The sequence below is a fragment of the Tenrec ecaudatus genome, chromosome 11 (assembly GCF_050624435.1).
Source record: "Tenrec ecaudatus isolate mTenEca1 chromosome 11, mTenEca1.hap1, whole genome shotgun sequence".
Taxonomy (NCBI): Eukaryota; Metazoa; Chordata; class Mammalia; order Afrosoricida; family Tenrecidae; genus Tenrec; species Tenrec ecaudatus.
In genome coordinates this window covers 10728222-10748964 of record NC_134540.1, presented here as the reverse complement: position 1 = coordinate 10748964, position 20743 = coordinate 10728222, and the positions used below count along the sequence as shown (strand labels likewise).

At 42.3% G+C, this 20743-nt stretch overlaps 1 protein-coding gene across 1 annotated transcript; it reads left to right on the top strand.

The window, feature by feature from the left end:
• Nucleotides 1–11129: 11129 nt before the first annotated feature.
• SAP18 (Sin3A associated protein 18) lies at nt 11130–15922 on the top strand. Its single transcript, XM_075562836.1, has 4 exons — nt 11130–11287; nt 11424–11533; nt 14373–14495; nt 15511–15922. The coding sequence occupies exons 1-4, from the start codon at nt 11156–11158 to the stop codon at nt 15665–15667; spliced, it is 522 nt and encodes a 173-aa protein (XP_075418951.1). The 5' UTR covers nt 11130–11155; the 3' UTR covers nt 15668–15922.
• Nucleotides 15923–20743: the final 4821 nt, after the last annotated feature.

Sequence of the window (20743 nt, the reverse complement as noted above, 5' to 3'; positions counted from 1 at the left end):
TCCTGCTCAGGGAAAAATGTCAAAGAAACTGTTGTGACATTGAACACAGCTTACAAGGACAGCACTGTAGGATAAACTCAAGTGTACAAGTGGATTTCTCATTTAAAAAAAAGTGAAATGTCGATTGATGCAAATCCTTGTTCTGGACATCATCAATATCCTAAATAGATTAAACTTCCCAAATTACAAGTCCCAAAATGGACTTATAAGTCCTCTGGTAGTGCATTTGGAGTTCATTTCCTCCGGTCAAACATTCTATTTAAAGGTTCTGAAAAGATTGGAGAACAGTGTGCAAAAAAAAAAATCAAGACCCTGAATTGTGGCAGATGGGTGACTGGTTTTGCCACCACGACAAAGTACCTGCTCTTGCAGCCATCTCAGTTCACCAGTTTTGGGCAAAATACAGCATGCCTCTCTTGCCCAAACCCCTGACTTTGCTCCGTGCAACTTCTTTTTGTTTCCCCGAATGCAGAGGGACATGAAAGAACAGCAATTCAATGAAGTAGAAGAGGTGAAAAAAAAACGAGGGAGGTGTTTGAGGTAGTTTGTTTATTGTGCCAGCCTGGCCAATACACACATGTGAAATTAATTGAAGGGCGGAGAGATAAATGGCTGGACGAGCCTCGCCTTTCTTGTCTCTCGCTCTTTTATCATTGGACCTGTGTGGGCTGCCTTGCTTGTTCTGTGCCTCAATTTGCAAGCCTCACTACCTGTGAACTGTGTCGCTGTGATTTGAGGTCCCTTTAAGACCTCCTTTGCCATACAATTGGAATTTACATCTCTTGAGCTGGGGATTGACTGTTGGTGATCTGGCTGACAGTTGGTGACCTGCCTTGCTGTTTGTTGCCTGTGCCGGGATAGCCTAGCTCTCTCTACAGAGGACTACCTGGCGGCCCTGAAGACTGGAAGGACTGCCAGTGTCTCACAACTCTCTCTTGGGAGTGAGTTGCACTGAACCATTTGTACTGTTTATAATTTAACTGTTCATTTCTTGTATTGTATATCTATCTATCTGTGTATAATTGAATAGTTCATTTCTTGTGTTATATATCTATCTTTATAAATATATATGTATTTATAAAATTATTAGCAATCTGGTTTTGTCTCTCTAGAGAACCCCGTCTAACACAGTGCTGTCAGCCATCCACACAGATGAATTTGAAAAATGTTTCCAAGAATGGAACCGAAGATTTGACAAATGTATTCAGTGTAATGTTGAGTACTTTGAAGGTGATAAGGTTGTTTTGTAACCAAATTGAAATACAGAGCTTTGAAAAAAAGTCCGTTTTGTGGTGTATCCCCTTGTATATGTGTGTGTGGTGTTGTTGTTATTGTCATTAATGTTGTTAGGTACCACCAAGTGGGCTCTGCTTCATAGTGACCCCGTACACAACAGACGGAAACACCACACAGCCCTGTGCCCTCCTCCTAATTGTTCTTATGTTGAGCTCTTTGTTGCAGCCACCGTGTCGATCTTGTCAGGGCCTTCCTCTTCTTTCACCGTCCCTCTGCTTTACCAAACATGACGCCCTTCTCCAAGGACTGGTCTCACCTGAAACCATGTCCAAAGCACGTGAAACAAATTCTCGCTATCTTTGCCCCTAAGGAGCATCCTGGCTGGACTTCGTCCAAGACAGTTTTGTTTGTTCTTTTGGCAGTCCATGGTTCTTTCAAGATTCTTCATCAGCACCATAATGCAAATGCATCAATTCTTCTTCAGTCTTCTGTATTCAGTGCCCAATTTTCACATGCATATGAGACAATTCAAAATACTATGACTTAGGCTGGGTAGCAAATTAGGTCTCAAAGTAACATCCTTGCATTGTAATACATCAAAAGAGGGCCTGAACAGCAGATTTGCCCAATACAATGTCTTTTGATTTCTTGACTACTTCTTCCATGAGCATGGATTGTGGATCCATACAAGACAAAATCCTTGACAACTTCTACCTTTTCTCCATTTATCAAGATGTTACCTATTGGCCCAGTTGTGAGGATTTTGGTCTTCTTCACATTGAATCATAATCCATATTGACGGCTGCAATCCTTGATCTTGATCATTAAGTGCCTCAGGCCCTCACTTTCAGCAAGCAAGACTGTGTCATCTGCATATTGCAGGTTGTTAACAAGCCTTCCTCCACTCCTGATGTCACGTTCTTCTTCATTAAGCCAGCTTCTCTGATCATTTGCTCGGCATACAGTTTGAATAAGTATGGTGAGAGGACACAACCTGACGCACACATGTGTTGACTTTAAACCATGCAGTAGTTCACACAACTGCCTCTTGATTCATGCAGAAGGTTTCACAAGAGCACAGTGCTGTCTTCTGGAATTCCTGTTTTTCTCAAGGTTATCCATAATGTGTTATGATCCACACAGTCCGATGCCTTGGCATAGTGGATAAGCACAAGAAAACATCTTTCTAGTATTCTCTCCTTTGGGTCCAGACCCATCTGCCTTCAGCAATGATATCCCTTGTTCCGTGTCCTATTCTGAATCTGGCTTGAACCTCTGGCAGCTCCTGATTAATGTACTGCTGCAGTCATGTAGGGTGCCAGTCGTTTTGCAGCCAGCAAAAGTTTTCTTCATATGATACCAATGATGTTGTTCTATAGGTTGGACATTCTGTTGGTCATCTTTCTTGGGAAGGGGCACAAATATGGATTGCTTCCTGTCAGTTGGCCAAGTGGCTGTCTTCCAAAGTTCCTGACACAGACAAGTAAGTGCTTCACCAGTCAGTCATCAGCTTGTTGACACGTTTCAATTGGTATTCCATCAATTCCTGGAGCCTGGTTTTTGGCTAAAGGCTTTGACTAAGGCACGTGACTGGCTGAAACCTGTGACTAATGGTTTCAGTGCAGCTTGCACTTCTTCCTTGAGCACCGGTGGTTCTTGATGCTGTGCCACCTCCTGCAATGGCGGCGTGTTGCTGGCTCCTTTTAGGCAAAGCGGTTCTGAGTATTCTCTCTATCTTCTTTTGATGATTCCTGCATTATTCCATATATTTTCAATAGAATATTTCATATTGCATCTCAGTTTGATGATTCCTGCATTATTCCATATATTTTCAATAGAATATTTCATATTGCATCTCAGTTTGATGATTCCTGCATTATTCCATATATTTTCAATAGAATATTTCATATTGCATCTCAGTTTGATGATTCCTGCATTATTCCATATATTTTCAATAGAATATTTCATATTGCATCTCAGTTTGATGATTCCTGCATTATTCCATATATTTTCAATAGAATATTTCATATTGCATCTCAGTTTGATGATTCCTGCATTATTCCATATATTTTCAATAGAATATTTCATATTGCATCTCAGTTTGATGATTCCTGCATTATTCCATATATTTTCAATAGAATATTTCATATTGCATCTCAGTTTGATGATTCCTGCATTATTCCATATATTTTCAATAGAATATTTCATATTGCATCTCAGTTTGATGATTCCTGCATTATTCCATATATTTTCAATAGAATATTTCAATATTGCATCTCAGGGCCTGCACTTTTTCTTGAGTTTTTTCGGTTTCAGATATGCTGAACATATCCATCCTTTTTGGTTTTCTAACTTTAAGTGTTGGCACATTTTATTATAACACATGACTTTGTCTTTTCAGGCTTCCCATTCTTGGAAGTCATCAAAAATGGGAAAGCTTCTGTAGGTTTCTGAGGCTGTAAAATTTCGCAGAAACAGAAAGTCTCATCTTTCTCCTTAGGAGTGACAGGTGGGGTTGAACTGCTGATCTTGCAGTTAGCAGCCCCACATGTAACTCACGACACCAACTATCACTATATATTTGAAGACCATCTCACTGCTATTGATTCTTTGTTTGTTTTGAACAATTGCCTCTTGAACCATGTACAAGTTCTGCATGAGCCCAACCAAGTGTTCTGGAGTTCCCATTCTTCTCACGGTTTTCAACACTGGGTTCTGATCTATATGGTAAACGTTTTGGCATAGTCCACAAAACACAAGGAGCTGTCTTTCTGAGAGTCTCTGCTTTCAGCTAAGATCCGTCTGACATCAGCAATGATGCCCCTTGTTTCAGGTCTTCTGATTCTGGCTGGAACCTCTGGCAGCTCCCTGTCAATGTGTTGCTGAAACTGATACAGGACAATCTTCAGCAAAATTTTGTTTCCATGTGATATTAATAATACTGTTCTATATTTTGAGCATTCTGTGGGGTCAGCTTTCTTTGGAATGCGTACAAATATGGATCTCTTCCAGTAAGTTGGCCACGTAGCTGTGTTCCAAATTTTCTGGGATAGATAGGTGAGTGCTTCCAGTACTTCATCATCGAGTGGAAATGTTTCAATTGATGTTTCATCTATTTTTGGAGCCTTGTTTTTGGCTCATGCTTTCAGTGCAGCTTGAACTTCTTCCTTCAGCATCATTAGGTTTTGCTCATGTGCTACCTCTTACAATGGTGGACTGCCAACTGGGTTTTTTTTGTTACAATGACTGTGTATTCTTGCCATCTGCTTTCGATGCTTCCTGCATTATTCAGTATTTGCCCAAAGAATCTTTCAATATTGTAACTCGAGCCTTGCATTTTTTCTTTAATTCTTTCAGTTTAAAATAGAACTAGGTAGAGGATATATTGAGAAACAATAGCTTTATATTTTGATATCTTTGTTTAATAAAGGTTTCTATGATTTTATAGCAACACTAGTTGACTTATTCTTATAAGCTTTATTTTAATTTATAAATTTTCCATTTATAAATCTAAATCATGTCAGTAATTAAATAAATATCCTGCAATTCTTTGTAGTGACTAGTTGTCTATTATATCAGATGAAGCATTATTTAAATTATTTGGATGGTTTCCAATTTCTAGTCATTATGGAAAATTCTATAATTAACATTTTTAACTTATGTCTTTGAGCACATTTGTTAATGTTTACTGCAATTTTTCTTTTGTGGTTGTTTATCATTCATTTTATAACCCATGATAAATGACCTGTTGTGATACTTAATTTCCCTTTTGCAAATTTGGCACCAGAACTTAGGAAGGCATTTTGTAAACATGGGGCTCCACTTGCTATTGCATTCATATTTCAGCAGTGGGTTAAAACTACTCACAAACCACTAGTTCATGAACTGTCACTCTAGTTGCAATAGCTTTTGACTTTCCTTCACATTCCTAAACAAATAAGCTGCGACCCTCCTTGATAGGTGGCACACTCATGCCCTTCAAACTGTTCACAACTCGCGTTAGGACAATTTCTAGCTGCTGGTGCGTTAAAACTTCTCTCTGAAACTCACCATTTTGAAATGCTCACTTGTGTGTAAAGTCTAAAGAGGAAAAAAAGGAAGAATGCATTCACTTTCTGAAGCCCACAGAGGTATAGTAATGAAACGTTTAAAAATTAGGGCTCTCTCACGGCATCTCGAACTACCCTAAAATATAGCTGCGATTCTATCGTCTCGCAGTATTGAGAAACTCTGGGTTGGCAAGAGCTGGTTGTTTGGAACGTTTTAAAACCAGGGCTTGTAGCTAAGAAACGAAATCTCCCCTTTGTCATCACTTCAAGCAGTCTCAGTGGTTTCCTTTTGACTGGTGGTGTAGAGTGGCCTCATGTGGCTGCCTTTGTATACTCTGAGAGTTTGAAAAAGATTTAATCTTCAAACCATAGATCTGATGAGGAATTTAAATATCATTTTTAAAAAATTTATTGTGGTAAAATATACATAACTACTTTTAAGGGTACAACTCAGTGACATAATTGTATTCACCATCTTGTGCAACCATTACAATGATTTATTTCCAAACAGGAACTCGGCTGCCTTAAGTCCCCATCCCTCTAACTCCCAGCCCTGTAGCACTGGTAGCTTCTGTCTGAATTTTAGATGCTTCATCCAACTGGGATCATCCGATACCTGTTGTTTTGTGTCAGGATCGTTTTACTTCGCATCATGCTTGCAAGGTTAATTCATGTTGTAGCATGCCATGCAGCAGGGCCTCGTTTATGTTTACTGTTGAAAAATATTTCATCATATATGTATTTATATATATTTATATATATATGGCTTCCGAAAGTTCATGGAAAGATTGAATTAAAAGACAAACATAATCCTACAATCTAGAGTTCAGAACCATGAACATTTTGAGGTATATTGTTTTAGTATTTTCTTCTCTGGGAGGCATACTTTCATTTGATATTTATAATAAGTTCTTTTTCACATAATTAAAATAATTTAATAAGAATTTTAATGCTGAGCCCCTAATAAAATGTTTTTTTAAAAAAAGAGAAAAAAAGCTGTTACATTGAAGGGATTGGGCCCAATATCATGAAACAAAAATGTATGCGAATTGTTGAATGGAAAACAAATTTGTTTTACAATCTTTCAGCCAGACTACAATAAAAATATAAAAAGAAAAAAAGAAAAAAAGAATTTTAATGCATGCATAATATTTTATATCATAGACACAGAATCATTTATTTAATTCATTCAGTTTGTAAATATTTTGTTATTGATAAATTATAATGATTATTCATCTACACATAAAATAGAAAGGTAATGGACACTGGTCTGTAATGTTCTTTTTTAATGATGTCTTTACCTGGTTTTGCTATCAGGGTTGTGCTTACTTCAGAAAATGAATTTGAAAGTTTTCCAGGCTTTACTCTTTGTTATTCCTGCTATTTGAATATACTCCTTCATTTTCTTTGTTGGACTTGCCAATCCCAAGCCAAACTCACAGCCATTGAGTTGGTGCTGACTGATAGCAAGCCTATGAGGGTAGAACTATGCCTGTGGGTTTCTGAGACTGTAACTCTTTATGGAAGTAGAAAGCCTCATCTTTCTTCCATGGAGCAGCTGGTGGTTTTGAACTGCTGACCTTTGAGTTAGCAGTCAAATGCATAGCCACTAAGCTACCAAGGCTCTTCCTAAATCTGCCAATAGTCTATCAATTTTATTCATCTTTTTATATAAATCATTTTATTGGGGGCTCTTACAGCTCTTATAACAATCCATATATGAATTGTATTAAGCACATTTGTACATATGTTTCATCATCATTTTTTTTTCATTTTCATCATTTTCAAACCATTTTCTTTCTACTTAAGGCCTTGGTATCAGCACCTCTTTTTTCCCTCCCTCCCCCATCCTCCCCCCCTCTACTCATCTTTTCAAAGAAGCAGCTTCTTATCCATATCCCTCATGAGCATAGGTGCAAAAATTCTCAACAAAATCCTGACTAATAGATTCCAACAACATACTAAAAAATAATACATCATGACCAAATGAGAACAACACCAAGAACACAAGGATGATTCAACATTAGAAAAGCAGTTGATTTAATCCACAGCATAACTGAAGCAAAGGAACACACAACACCTGGTCCTGATGAAAGCACTCGCCGAGATAGGAGTCGAAGGGATCCTCCTCTACATAATTAAGGGCGTGTAGGCAAAACCAATGGTCGTGATTACACTCAATGGAGAAAATCTGAAAGCATTCCCCAGTGGATGAGAACCACACAGGATGCCCTTTACAGTCTCTCTTGTGCGGACAGTCTTAGCCAGAGCTGTAAGAGTAGAAAAGGAAATTAAAGGCAGCCAAATGGGTAAGGAAGAGTCCAATTCTCACTGTTGGCAGAGGGTATGATCCTAACATGGAAACCCAATGACACTGCATGAAAATTCTTGGAACGAATTGAAAGATTTAGCAAAGTGACATAGTACAAGATCAATGTCCAGAAATAAGTTTATTTTTTATGCTAATAAAGAGAACTCTGAAAAAGAACCAGGAAAACAATACCATTCACAATATCCACCCAAATGACTGAAATACTCAGGAATAAATCTCACTGGGGTGGGGGGGTGGGGGTGGGGAATGAACTGCATGAAGAAAACTACCAAACACTACCACAAGAAACCAAGACATCTACACGCTCATGACGACAGACGTCCTATGTGAATGCCAATACTGCCCAAAGCAATCTACAGATGTGGTGCAATGCTAATCCAGTTAAATTGGTTGAGGACATGAAAGAAGAAATTAAGATAGTCTTTATTTAGAGATTATGTCTGGTTTAAGGAGATGTGCACAGGTCTGAATTCTCAGTGGTTTGCCAGTTAAGAACTGTTAGTCTTCCATTTACCCGACCTAACAAAATGTACTTATAATCAATCAGTTGTACCCTCCACTATGAGATAAGATTAAGGTGGACAGCCACACACTTACTCAGATCTCAGCCTCGGGAGTGAGGGGTGCTTCCAATATAAGTGAACATTGTGGTGAAATTGATTACTTCTTACCGGGCCTGGGTCCTGCACCTGGCTCATCAAGTTGACAACACCTAACAATTGTTGATGGTCGCTTTGGTTGCTTCCAGCTTTATGTTCTTATGAACAATACTGCTAAGAACATTCTTGTAATGAATGTCTCTCGAGCCACTTGAACAAGATTTTCTCTATGGTATTGTCTTGGGATGGGTGCTCTGGAGAAATAAAAGCAGTGACACTTTTATAAAATGTATAGATACAGCGACGGTTCTCTCAAGGAAATGTTCATGTGGTGGTAGGGGTGGGCAAGTCTTAGGTCAGATATTATCTTGGTGGCTTCTCCTGACTCACACTTTCAAGGGATGATGTAAAATAATTTCCTTCAGAGAAATTAATATGACTAGTCCCAATGAGGTGGGGATTTACCATGTTCCAAATGTCCAACGTTTCCAAATGCCATACCACTCCATCATCCCCGATCTCAACCACCACTCCCAGGGTTCTGCAGTTCTGTGCAATGTCTTACAGAACTCATCAAATGTTGCATAAATGATTCATGTGGTTATAGGTGCTGGTAAGGCCCAAATCTGAAGTTCAGATGTTTATCTGGAATATCTTTTTTTATTCAAAAACTGTCTCAGCTGGTGATAGGGTACAACTCAAGACTCAGAAGTCAAGCAGAGGCTAGCCATCTGCAGGGTCCACAAGCCAGAATTGAAATGGCCCCCAAGTCAAAGCAGATCTCATTGTTTCTGTGCATGCTCATTTTGGCAAGAAGATGTCACAAAAAGAATGGCTTTGAGGGTGGTGAGATTTTCTGTAGATTTCTCTACCTGAAAGGAAACAAAGGTGGTGACCTGAGTCACACCCTAGGAAGGCGAAGACTTAAAATATACCTGACCTGTCTCAGACAACACACAACTTCCTTCAAAATGCGATTACAATCCCGGGTGGAGAGGTTAGCATTCATGATAACCCACAAATGGGAGCACTATGGCTAGAAGAGAAGCCTGGATGCTGTGTGAAGGACAAGGTGGACTGTTTCATGGTAAGGTCAGCCGTTCGAACCCAACAGCTGCTCCAAGGAAGAAAGATGAAATTTTCTGCTCCTGTAAAGATTTGCAGCTTCAGAAACCCTCGGGGCAGTTCAACTCTGTCCTATTGAGCCAATAAGAATTGGAATTGACTCAATGGCAGCCAGAGAGATGGCTAGAAGAATCGGATGAAGCAGGAACTACATTTCTGCTGACAAATACAAGATGGCAGGCTGTTGGCTCAAGTCCGAAGGTCCAGAAGCCAGACTCAGGATCTAGATCCAGAAAAAAGCCAGAGAGCTTTGCCAGTGTCTCCACAAACCAGTGGAAGCAGGCCATGCCCCCAGGAAACTCCCTTTTATCCCAGCAGCTGCATATAACAGATCTCCTCCTGGAGGGGGTTACATTTTCTCAGCTCTCATCGTGAGGGATGGCTATACATCAAAAGTGCCAAAGCTCTGCAAATCAGGACCAGTCAAATACACACACACACCCTTTATCACCACAGTTAAATACAGATAGATTTAAAATGTGTATATCTTTAACTTTTCTAAATAATCCTAAATTGCTCTTCACATATGATTGGCTAAAACTAGTACCATAAGTATATAAAGAGTGCCTAAAGAAAGGTATCAACCCAATAGACCCAATACCGTATGAGAGTTCCCACCTGTCTTACCTGAGGATCAATGATTGGTATTGTCATTGGTTTTACTTTACCAATTTGATGAGCACACTATGTTTAAAATGAATTATTGTGGTTTTAATGTACTTTCTTGATTGTAATACACTTGGGTGCCGTATGCATTTATTGATAAATTGATATCTTTATTTTTAAAATGCCTACTGAATTATTTTACTCTATGAGTGAGGAAGCTGTAGCTTCTGATAATATGTCTAAAGTAGTGAGAGAGTCTCAGCATCCTTGCCTCAAAGGAACATTCTGGTTGTACTTCCTCCAAACCGATTTGCCCTTTTTCTGAACGTCCATAATATTTTCGAATGCATCAATTCTTTTCTGGCTTTCGTTAATCATTGTCCAAGTTTGGCATGCTTTGGAAGCGATTAAAAAGACCATGGCTAAGGTCAGGGACACCTTAGTCTTCAAGTGAAACCTTTACTTTAAAAAAAAAATCATTTTATTGAGGACTCATACAACTCTTCACAATCCATCCATCCATCCACTGGGTCAAGCACATTTGTACAACCTTTGCTTTTTAACACACTAGAGAGGTCTTTTACAGATTTGCCCAGAGCAATGCATTGTTTGACTTCCCAACTGCGACTTCCCGTGGGCGTTGATGGTGTTTCCGAGCAAGAGGACATGTTTGACAGCTTCCATCTTTTCTCCATTATGGTACCGTTCCACCCCCTTCGTCCCAGTTCAGATCCCTACTTGTTTGACCATCGTTTATGCAAAGACCTTTCTTCGGGGCTTTGCTCCTCCTCTTCTGGCGTTTGTCTGGGGAGCAATCGCTTGGATTTGTCTCCATTCGTTATACCTTCATCAGAACGAAGAGAAGCGATTGATGATTCAATGACTATTGATCATACACGTACCGACGGTCATGTTCTAAGGGGCTTGGGGGTCTACCAGATTTGCATGATTAGGTGCGAAAAGGCCAGTTTATATCGATTGTGTGATGAATCAAGAGAGAACATTGCTAGGCAACCAAACGCTGGTGCGGAAGAGCCCCGCGGGGCCTCCAGGGGGCGGCTCGGCCTTCCGGGCCGCCCGGAGACTTCGCGCAGGCGCGCAGGAGCCCGTCGCCCGGCCCACCAGTGCAGTGCGCACGCGCCGGGGCCGCCCCGCCCCGCGCCCGCTATAAAACCCGCGCGTTTCGCCTCGCGAGAGACTTGGTTCTCATGCTCGCGGCGGAGGAGGTCGGAGTTCAGAGCGAGCGTCTCTCGGGCCGGAGGAGGAAGATGGCGGTGGAGTCGCGCGTCACCCAGGAGGAAATTAAGAAGGAACCGGAGAAGCCGATCGACCGGGAGAAGGTGAGGGCCCGGCGGGACCGGGGGTGCGGAGCGGGTGCCGGGGCGGCGGGCGGCGGCGGCCTGGTGCGCCGGGCGGCCTGCGGGTGCGCGGGCTCGCAGCGCTTTCTTTAACTTGTGTCCTCTCCGCCCCTCCCAGACGTGCCCGCTGCTGCTGCGGGTCTTCACCACCAATAACGGCCGCCACCACCGAATGGACGAGTTCTCCCGCGGAAACGTGCCGTCCAGCGAGCTGCAGATCTACACTTGGTGAGAGCCCAACCCCCTGCCTGCGGGGGAGACGTTGGGGGCTGCTTGCCGGCCGCTCGGCGGGAAAAGACGGGGCTGGCTGCTCTGGTAAAGCTCGACCGCCGGGAAGCCCTGCGTGAGGGCGGCATCGCCGCAGTGGCTCTGGGTGTAGGCATTTCAGGAGGTACCATCTGAGCGAGAACCAGTAGTGCTTGAAGGAAGACCCTCAGGCAGTGCTGAAAGCAGAAGCCGGGAACAAGGCTCCAGGAGTTGCCGGCAAACCCACTGAAATGCTTCAACAAGTCAATGAAGCACTGGGAGCACTGGTTTATGCCAGGAAAATGGAGAAGATGGCTACTTGGCCAACTGACTGCAAGAATCCATATTTGTACTAATTCCGAAGAAAGGTGACACCCCCACACACACACAAACACACACACACAATGGTCAGTTGAAAGTAAAATTTTGTTGAAGATCATCCAACAAAGAAGACTTGAAACCTTGCTGATGAAAATCAGTCGAATACTTCAGCTTGGATTGCAACTCAGTGTAAAGAAGACCAAAGGCTCACATCTGTACCAATAGGTGATGACATCATGATAAACTGAGAAAAGGTGGCAATTGCCGAGATTCTGTCTTGCTTGGATCCACATTCAGTGCTCATGGAAGCAGCGGTCAACAGATCAGAGGAGATTGCTTTAAGTAAATATGCACAAGACTTCTTTAGAATGTTGAGAAGCAGAGAGGACTTTGAGGACTAGGTGTGCCTGACACAGGCATGCGATTTTCAGTTTCATATGCATGGGAAGAAGGAAGACCAAATAAGAACGGATGCTTTTGAATTATGGTTGGGGGGAGAAAATTGAATGCCAGCCCGATAGACTGCCAAAAGAAACCCCCCCCCCCAAAATCTGCATTGTAAGAACTAAGGCCAGAGTGCTCCTTAGAGGCGAGCATGGCCAGATTTCGTTCTACATATGTTGGACATGTCAGGGGCGACCAGTCCCTGGAGAAGGGCATTCTGTTTGGTACAGTGGAGGGCCTTCGATGAAATGATTGATGTAGTGGCTGCAGCAACAGGGTCAGGCATAGGAACAACTGTGAAGAATGTGCAGGACTGCAGTGTTTTGTTGTGCATCGGGTAGCTATGGGTCGGACCTCACTCGGAGGGCACCTAACAACACGAACAAGGTTTTACTCTGACATAGTTCTAGCACACCGGCCTACACTAGTGAAATGGCTGTACGGTCATCCCCATGGGGAAGGCTGAGTGAAAGATTACAGAGTCACTTTTTGACCTTGTAATAGAGTCCTTAAGCAGACTTAGACTTCCTGCCATTCATTGAAGGGTGCTTTGTGTGAACACTTGGCTTGAGGACATTCAGAGCCCATGACTAGTAGTTCATGGTGGGCTTCTGTTTAATTGATACTTATATCAAGTACATTTTTGATGTACTACACATCTGTGTTACTTTTGTGTTTGCTTGTTCTGCCCCAGGTCATCTCATGCATTTAAATGTCAGGTTAGAGAATCAATTCAACTCCAGAAAACCCAAAACCAATTCCAAAAACATTAAGGTCTGTTCCTCTGGGCCCATTTCCAATACCAAAGTCTTTGCCAAGGCTTACCCAGAAAAACAGGAGGGAATTACTTATTGAAGAATTGGCTTTCATGGTTGTGGGGCTCTCTAGACATGCCCTAAATCTATAGGCCAGACCATCAGGGAGGGCACTCTGGAGCTTTCTAGCAGGAGGTCATGCTGCTGTCAAAGGAGAGACATCACTAGGGAAGCCTATGGTCTGTTCTTGAGATCTCCCATTTGGATGGATCAGATCCCCTCCATTACCTAAGATCTATTCCCTTATGTTTGGGGAAGGCTAATGAGTTTAGAAAGCTTTGATGGCAGGAGAACACGGGTCATTTTACTGTTGACTACGCTTGGCACAACACTGCTGTGATGCGGCTTTGGAGATGGGCTACTGAGTCAAGTGGGCTCAGGTTTGAATCCCTGCTTGGCCAGGTAAATTAGGAGGCTGGTTCTTCACCAGAGTCTAGCATCCTTGTACCATTTCATAGCATAGGGTAACCCTGCAGGCAAGGCAATCAAACTGTTTGAAGTTCCCAACCAGTTGTCATGGAAGAAAACAATAATGCTGCATATATATATATCTCAAAGTGCTATACTAGGTAGGTAGGTTCTGAGTTCACATAAATATTTTCAGGACAAGAAGCCACTACTGGGGGTAGAAGGAGCTAGTGCTTTTGTTTAGACTGAGGGAAAATTCATGTTGTATAGGACTCCCATTTGTTGTCAACTTCATCACAAGCTTCCATCTATGAAATAAAGGAAACCAGTGCATCTGACTCATAGCAGCCTTAAGGGTCGAACTGCACCTGTGGGTTTCTGAGACTAACTTCTGGTAGAAGTAGACAGCCTCATCTCTTCCGAGCTTTTCATTCATGGTTAGAGGTGTAGTGCTTAACCCACTTTGCCACCACTGCTCTGTCCATGTTTAGAAACCACGAGATCGTTATTTGAAGCACCTGGTAGCTTCGTGGTTAATTGCATGGCTGCTCACCCCAAGGCTAGCCGTTGGAGCGCACCTGGAGAAAGCACTGGGACCTTGAGAAAACCCGCAACCTTGGGGGACGGGAACTTTTCCAGAGCTACAGAGGTACACGTAGGCTCTCAGTCTGTCAGCACTAAGAATCCGGCCTTGATGCCTCAGAATTTCAGATAATGAGGTGACACGGTGCAGGGGGTTGAATGATTTAAATACTGTGTAAGTCATTATATGTCAACATCCGTTACTACATGATTGCTGGCTAATTAAATGTTTTTTGTTTGTTTTTATTCAGGATGGATGCAACCTTGAAGGAACTGACAAGTTTAGTAAAGGAAGTTTACCCAGAAGCTAGAAAGAAGGGCACGCACTTCAATTTTGCGATTGTTTTTACAGATCTGAAAAGACCTGGCTATCGGTAGGTGCCTTTTAATTTGTAGGCAGTCCTAGGTTACCAGCAGCTCTGTTGCTGTAATCTGAACAGGTGTTTCACATTAGTGGGTTAAGCTCTTGACTGAACAGAAAGTGCCCTTAAGGATTTACCACTACTGAAACCCTAGGGAGCAAGCAGTTCCCAGCTCTGTAGAGTCACTGCTTTGGTAGCATTAAAAGCCAAGTACACATTCTCCTCAAGTCAGACAGACTTTATTCACCTGGGGACTGCCTTTAATTTCTGTTTCTTTTTATTTGGGGTATGGTGAAACTTGTGTGGACAATCATGTTAATCCCTGTCGGGAAGAGAAGATTAATCCTAATATCTAGTTTAGCTTAATAAGTGAGGTGCTGAGTCAGTTCTGACTCCTGGCAGCAGCTGTTTGCCACAAGGAGGTTCATATCCTCTCCCCACCCCAAAATACACGGCAGGACAAAAACTGCCTGGTTCGGCACCATCCTCACAATTGTAATGTTTGAGCCCGGTAGCAGCCATTATGTGACTCCACCTCACAAAAAGGGGACCCCCCCCCCCCTTTGCTGAGACACTGTCATCAGACATGTTCTTTTCTAGCAAGTGGTTTCCAGAGTATGTGAGCGCAGTCTCGGCACCCTTGCTTTTCTAAGGCGCATTCTGACAGTCCTTCAGGCTTGTCCGTTCTTCTGGCAGTCTGTGGGATCATCGGTATTCTTCCTGAATACCATACTGGAGTGGCCTCAGTTCTTCTCTTTGGTCTCCCCTTTTCACTGTCCAGCTTTCACACGCATTTGAGGACACTGAAAATGCCGTGACTCGAGCCAGGCACACCTTAGTCCGAAAGGTGACATCTGTGCTTTTTAACACTTTTCAGAGAGAGACTGGCTTAATGCACCACTTTCACACTTTTGACCTGCGCTGTAAGACGGTGATTGGGCAAATCTACTTCTTTATTTGCTTTGTCAGTTGGTATCACATGTTACCTGCTTTCTGATCAGTTACCTGTTTGCTTCCTGTCTTTCAGAGTCAAGGAGATTGGCAGCACCATGTCGGGCAGGAAGGGGACCGACGACTCCATGACCCTGCAGTCACAGAAGTTCCAAATAGGGGATTATCTGGACATAGCAATCACCCCTCCCAACCGGGCGCCCCCTCCCTCTGGGCGCATGAGGCCGTATTAAAGTGTGCCGGCTGTGTTTTGAATGTATTTTCCAGTCAGTTATGTAAAGTAAACCCAACTCTGCCTCCTTTGATTATTGCCATTAAGCCTTTAAACTTTGAACAACTTGTCATGCTTCTTAGGTTAGATTTGGCTGTGTTCTGGGATGACCATTGATTCAAAGTCCATATTGTTTTAAGCTCTCCTGTAAAATATGAAGAAAAGTGCTCTTAGCATTGTGTAAAACTGCATTGTGAAATAAATGTGCAATCCACTGGGTCTGCATGTTAATTGGAGTGCTGGGAAGAGGATTGCATAGCTGGGCATTGGGCTAAGTGATGTGCAAGGTGTGTAAGCTCTACTGGAGAATAAAACGCCGCGGCCCCATCCCGCCGTCAGATTTATTCTGACTACTCATCCCAAGCCTGTCAGCCCTGTGAGTTTCCTGTGTTCTAAGTGTGGGACCCAAATGAAAGCCTCATCGGAATCAGGAGTGGTGGGTGGGTTTGAAATGCTACTCGTGCAGTTGAAGTCCAGTTTGTAACCTGCACCACCCGAGCTCCTTCAGAAAGCCACGGGACAGTAGCTTTTCCCCTGTGCCCCCCTCCCTTTTTTTATAGCTTACTTCAGTAGACTCATGTTGAACTTGTCCTTTTGTGCTTGGCTTACTGTGCTTTCAGCAGCCTTTTTTTGGTCATGGTTTCTTGTTTTCTTTTGTGGCTTTGTTTGGCTCTGTCTTGTTTTTGTGCATGTTCTCTGCAGGTCTATCTAGATAAGATAGGTGGGAAGAACAACCTGGAGGAGAAAAAAATGGGACCCATAGTTTGGGGGTGGGGTGGGGTGGTTGAAAGGAAGTGGTGTTAACAAACCCAGGGACAAGGGAACAAGTGATCCAAAATTGGTAGCGAGGAGGGTATAAGGCCTGGTAGGGCTTGATGAAGGGCAATGTAAGGAATTACTGAACCTCAAATGCAGGCTGAGCGTGATGGTGGGACAAGAGGAAAGTAAAATGAAATAGCAAAGAGCTAGGAGGCAAAGGGCATTTATAGAGGGCTAAATAAAGACATATATACATATGTATATATATATGAAGATGGGGAAATAGATCTATGCATATATTTATAGGTTTAGGATTAAGGTAGCAGATAAGACATTGGGCCTCCACTCAAGTACTCCCTCAATGCAATAATACTTTGTTGTATTAAACTGGCATTCCATGATGCTCACCTTCCTGACACAATCACTGAAGACAAAGCAGGTGAATAAGCAAATGTGAAGAAAGCTGATGGTTCCCGGCTTGAAGATAAACAAGTGGCCATCTAGCCCAGAAGCAACAAAGTCCACATGAAAGAAGTACAACAGCCTGTGTGATCCTGAGGTGTGGATGGGATCAGGTATCAGCCATCGAACAAAAAATTGCATTGTGAATAAGGGAGAGTGCAGATTGGAGACCCAAAGCCCATCTATAGGCAACTGGACATACCCTTAACACAAGGGTCCTCGGGAGGAGGCAAGCCAGTCAGGGTGCAATGTAGCAACGATGAAACATACAACTTTCCTCTAATTCCTAAATGCTTCCACTATCATGATCCCAATTCGACCTTACAAATCCGGCTAGACCAGAGGATGCACACTGGTACAGATAGGAACTGGAAACAGGGAATTCAGGACAGATGACTCCTGTAGGACCAGTGGTGAGAGTGGCGATGCCTGGAGGGTGGAGGAAAGGTGGCGTAGAAAGGGGGAATGGATCACAAGGATCTACTTATAACTCCCTGGGGGATGGACAACAGAGAAGTGGGTGAAGGGTGATGTCAGACAATGTAAGACATAACAAAATGTAAATTATCAAGGTTCTTGGGGGGGGGAATGAGCTGATATCAAGGGCTCAAGTAGAAAGCAAATGTTTTGAGAATGATGATGGCAACAAATGTACAAATGTGCTTGACATAATGGATATAAGTATGGATTGTGATAAGAGTTGTACAAGCCCCAATAAAATTATTTTTTTAATGAAGATATCGGCCTATACTGTTAACGGTTAAATATCTGTGAAGGGCTGAATAAGAAAGTAGTCACTATTAGCCAGAAATAGTTTTTAACAAACTAAACTTGCCCCAACTATGGCGCCTTTTGAAGTATGACACCATGTAAGTGATAAAACCTAGTATTTTGGGGTAGCTTAACGTCTTTATTCTCTTAAAATTGAGAATGTGTACTTCAAGAGGAAAATACATATGCTAATGATTTTCAATGTAAAATTGGTTTTGTTTTATCTTGTCCATAGAAACAGCAGTTTAAAAATTTGGTGATTCTGTGGAAAATCAGCAAGTGATTGAGAAGCCTGGAATCGATCCAGTGTCCCACCCTGTAGCTTATTTGAAAGCCTTGGGTTATACATAAATTCCAAGCTATTCAGATTAGATTTGAGTTCTGTAAGTTGTAAAATTAATTTGAACTTTAAACAGTTTAGTACTGCCCGTTGGGGGAAGGGGAGATGGCGATTTACAATGTAGATCAATATGAGAAGAATGAAGAGGAGACCTTTGTAAGCCATTTTCCATGCTCTCAACTCTTACGATTAGGGTTTGCTGTAATTTCATGATTCTCCCACTGGTAAATAGAGAGGGCTGACTGATTTGCCAAATGCCACCCTTCGGTTTCAACATATAATTTTTCTTTTAAAAACTCCATCTTGCACTGAAGGGCAGAGCACCCCTCGTGACTATTTTTGCACGTAACGTAAGAATCACAAGAGTTGCATATCTGCTTGCTGCCATGTCATCTGACATTCTGCATTCAGGACATCCAACAAGAGGGGAAAACGTGGCAACAGAGCCCGAAGCTCTGTAAAAACCCTCCTCCAAGACAACTTTTTAAGAAGCAGAGAAGACTCAGACCTGAGTTCTAACCCACTCCGAAAGAACAGAAACCTCTCACAGATGTTTACTCTAAAAGAGTTTGAACCTCATCTCTGCAGACCGGGGGCCAAAGAGATATCACCCGCCAGTCCACCCACTCAAAAGGGAGAAATTGAAATAGACCCTGGTGTCCGTTATCAGCAGATCCAGCTCAGGCAGTGAGCGGGCAATGTCTTGGATAAGCTATCCCTCTGTTTGTCGGCTGTGTTGGTCATTAGCCTGCACTCACTGGAAGCCCGGGAGCTCTCCTCAAGACTGGGATCTTGACAGGAGCACTAGCTAACTGTTTCCTGCTGTCAGTCCCAGCTTGGGACAGGTTTGTGTCCCCTGACCTAGCCACCCTGGACTCTCCAGGATCTGCAACAGGTGTGTGGGGATTGCTGTTTGTTTCAGAGACAAATATAAAAACACGTCACAGGAGCAGCAGTCAACCTCTGTGCACATGTGAAAACAAAAACTGGCACAACTGAGCAGCGCACACACAGATGTGGGTACAGAGGAGGTCTTGGAAGAAGAGATAGCTTTGATCTTCCTATGAGGACATTTAGGAGAATGCTCTTCATCTGCTTTACATGAAAGGAGGGAAAACATTGAGAGAAAGACAGAAAAAAAAAAAAAAACTGTGGAGAAGAAAGAACTCAGGAAAGCACTCCAAGAGCAATCTGACAAAACAAATGAAAAACTAGGAATAATTCAACTAAAAAAAATCAACTCCAAATAGAAATTCAAAAAGCAAATTAGAAATGAAAGGATAAAACAGAAGAACTGAGATAAAGGAAATACAAATCAGTGTTCTCATAGACAGATCTCTTGAGACGAAAATACAAAACACATGATCAAACTATAAAAAAAAACCCCAAAGTTGAGGAAAAACCTAAGGATTCTATGGGATACTATCAAAATAGCAATTTATATCTGATAAGCATCCCAGAATGAAAAAAGAAAACTAAGCAGAGAAAATTGTCGAAGTATTAAAAGAGAACTTCACTAACATCATGACAACAGAAAATAACTACCCAAGAAGCCCTGAGAACTCCAAGCAGAACTGATTCAAAAGAAAATCACTCCTATATATCATAGTCAAAGTTTCCAACATGAAAGAAAGGGAAAGAGAGCCACACGGGGGAAAAGAAAATATACAAAGATGAGCCAATAAGAATAAGCTCAGATTTCTCTGTGGCAATCATGCAAGCAAGAAAGTAATGGATCCATCTATTAAAATACTTGAAAGAAAACAATCTGCCAACCAAGAATCTTACAGCGAGCAAAATTATCTCTCAAATATGAGGGAGAAATAAAATCATTCGCATACAGGGAAATACTACAGGCATTTATAAAAACCAGACCAATCTTATAAAAACTACTAAAGGGAATTCTTTGGACAGAGAATCAACAACCACAGACAGCAACCTAAAATTATTAGACAAGATATTATTGTCAAGACATCATCCTGCCTAAATAATACACAAAATGAAACAAAACCATAGGATTCAAAATAAGGAGCCTCAGATAATATTCCACCAACGACAGCAAGAACATAATGGGGGGAACAGAGGAATTAGTCGAACTAAGAAGATTCTGAGTCGTTCATAAAAGGACTACAAACTCTCTAAAACTTGGAACTAAACAAACCAAAAATTAACCTTAAAGAAAATCCCAACAACAAAAACAAAAAACTCCAAAATCCTTTTAAAAAGTAAGATAGATGAGGGCCCAGCCCCATCCCAACTACATGGACAACTGCCCTTCCCCACAGAAGAATTTACTTCAGAGGACAGCACTGAAGATGCAGTTCAGGGAGAGGGGCATGTCTGATCAGAGCACACTGAGCAAATGAAGGGGGAGGAAGAGAGTGGAGCACATCCGGGCCCACCAAGCCCTGAGGGCGATATCCCACTCTGAGCAGCCAATGCACAGAGACCATATGGCCGGGCCCACTATGAGACACAACATCCCTCATTGGCCCACAGCCCTACAGGGGACAACACTGGAGACACAGTGTGGAAATTGCACCTGATCTGATCCCACCACACGGAGGCAAAACACTAACGATGTGCAACAGAGCAGCAAGGAGAACAGAGCAACGAAGGTCCCAGGGAATACCAAAAATAGAGTTTGGGGCCAGGGCTTGGCACCCCATCAGACTCAACCAGAAAACACTCCCAAAGGCCAACAAA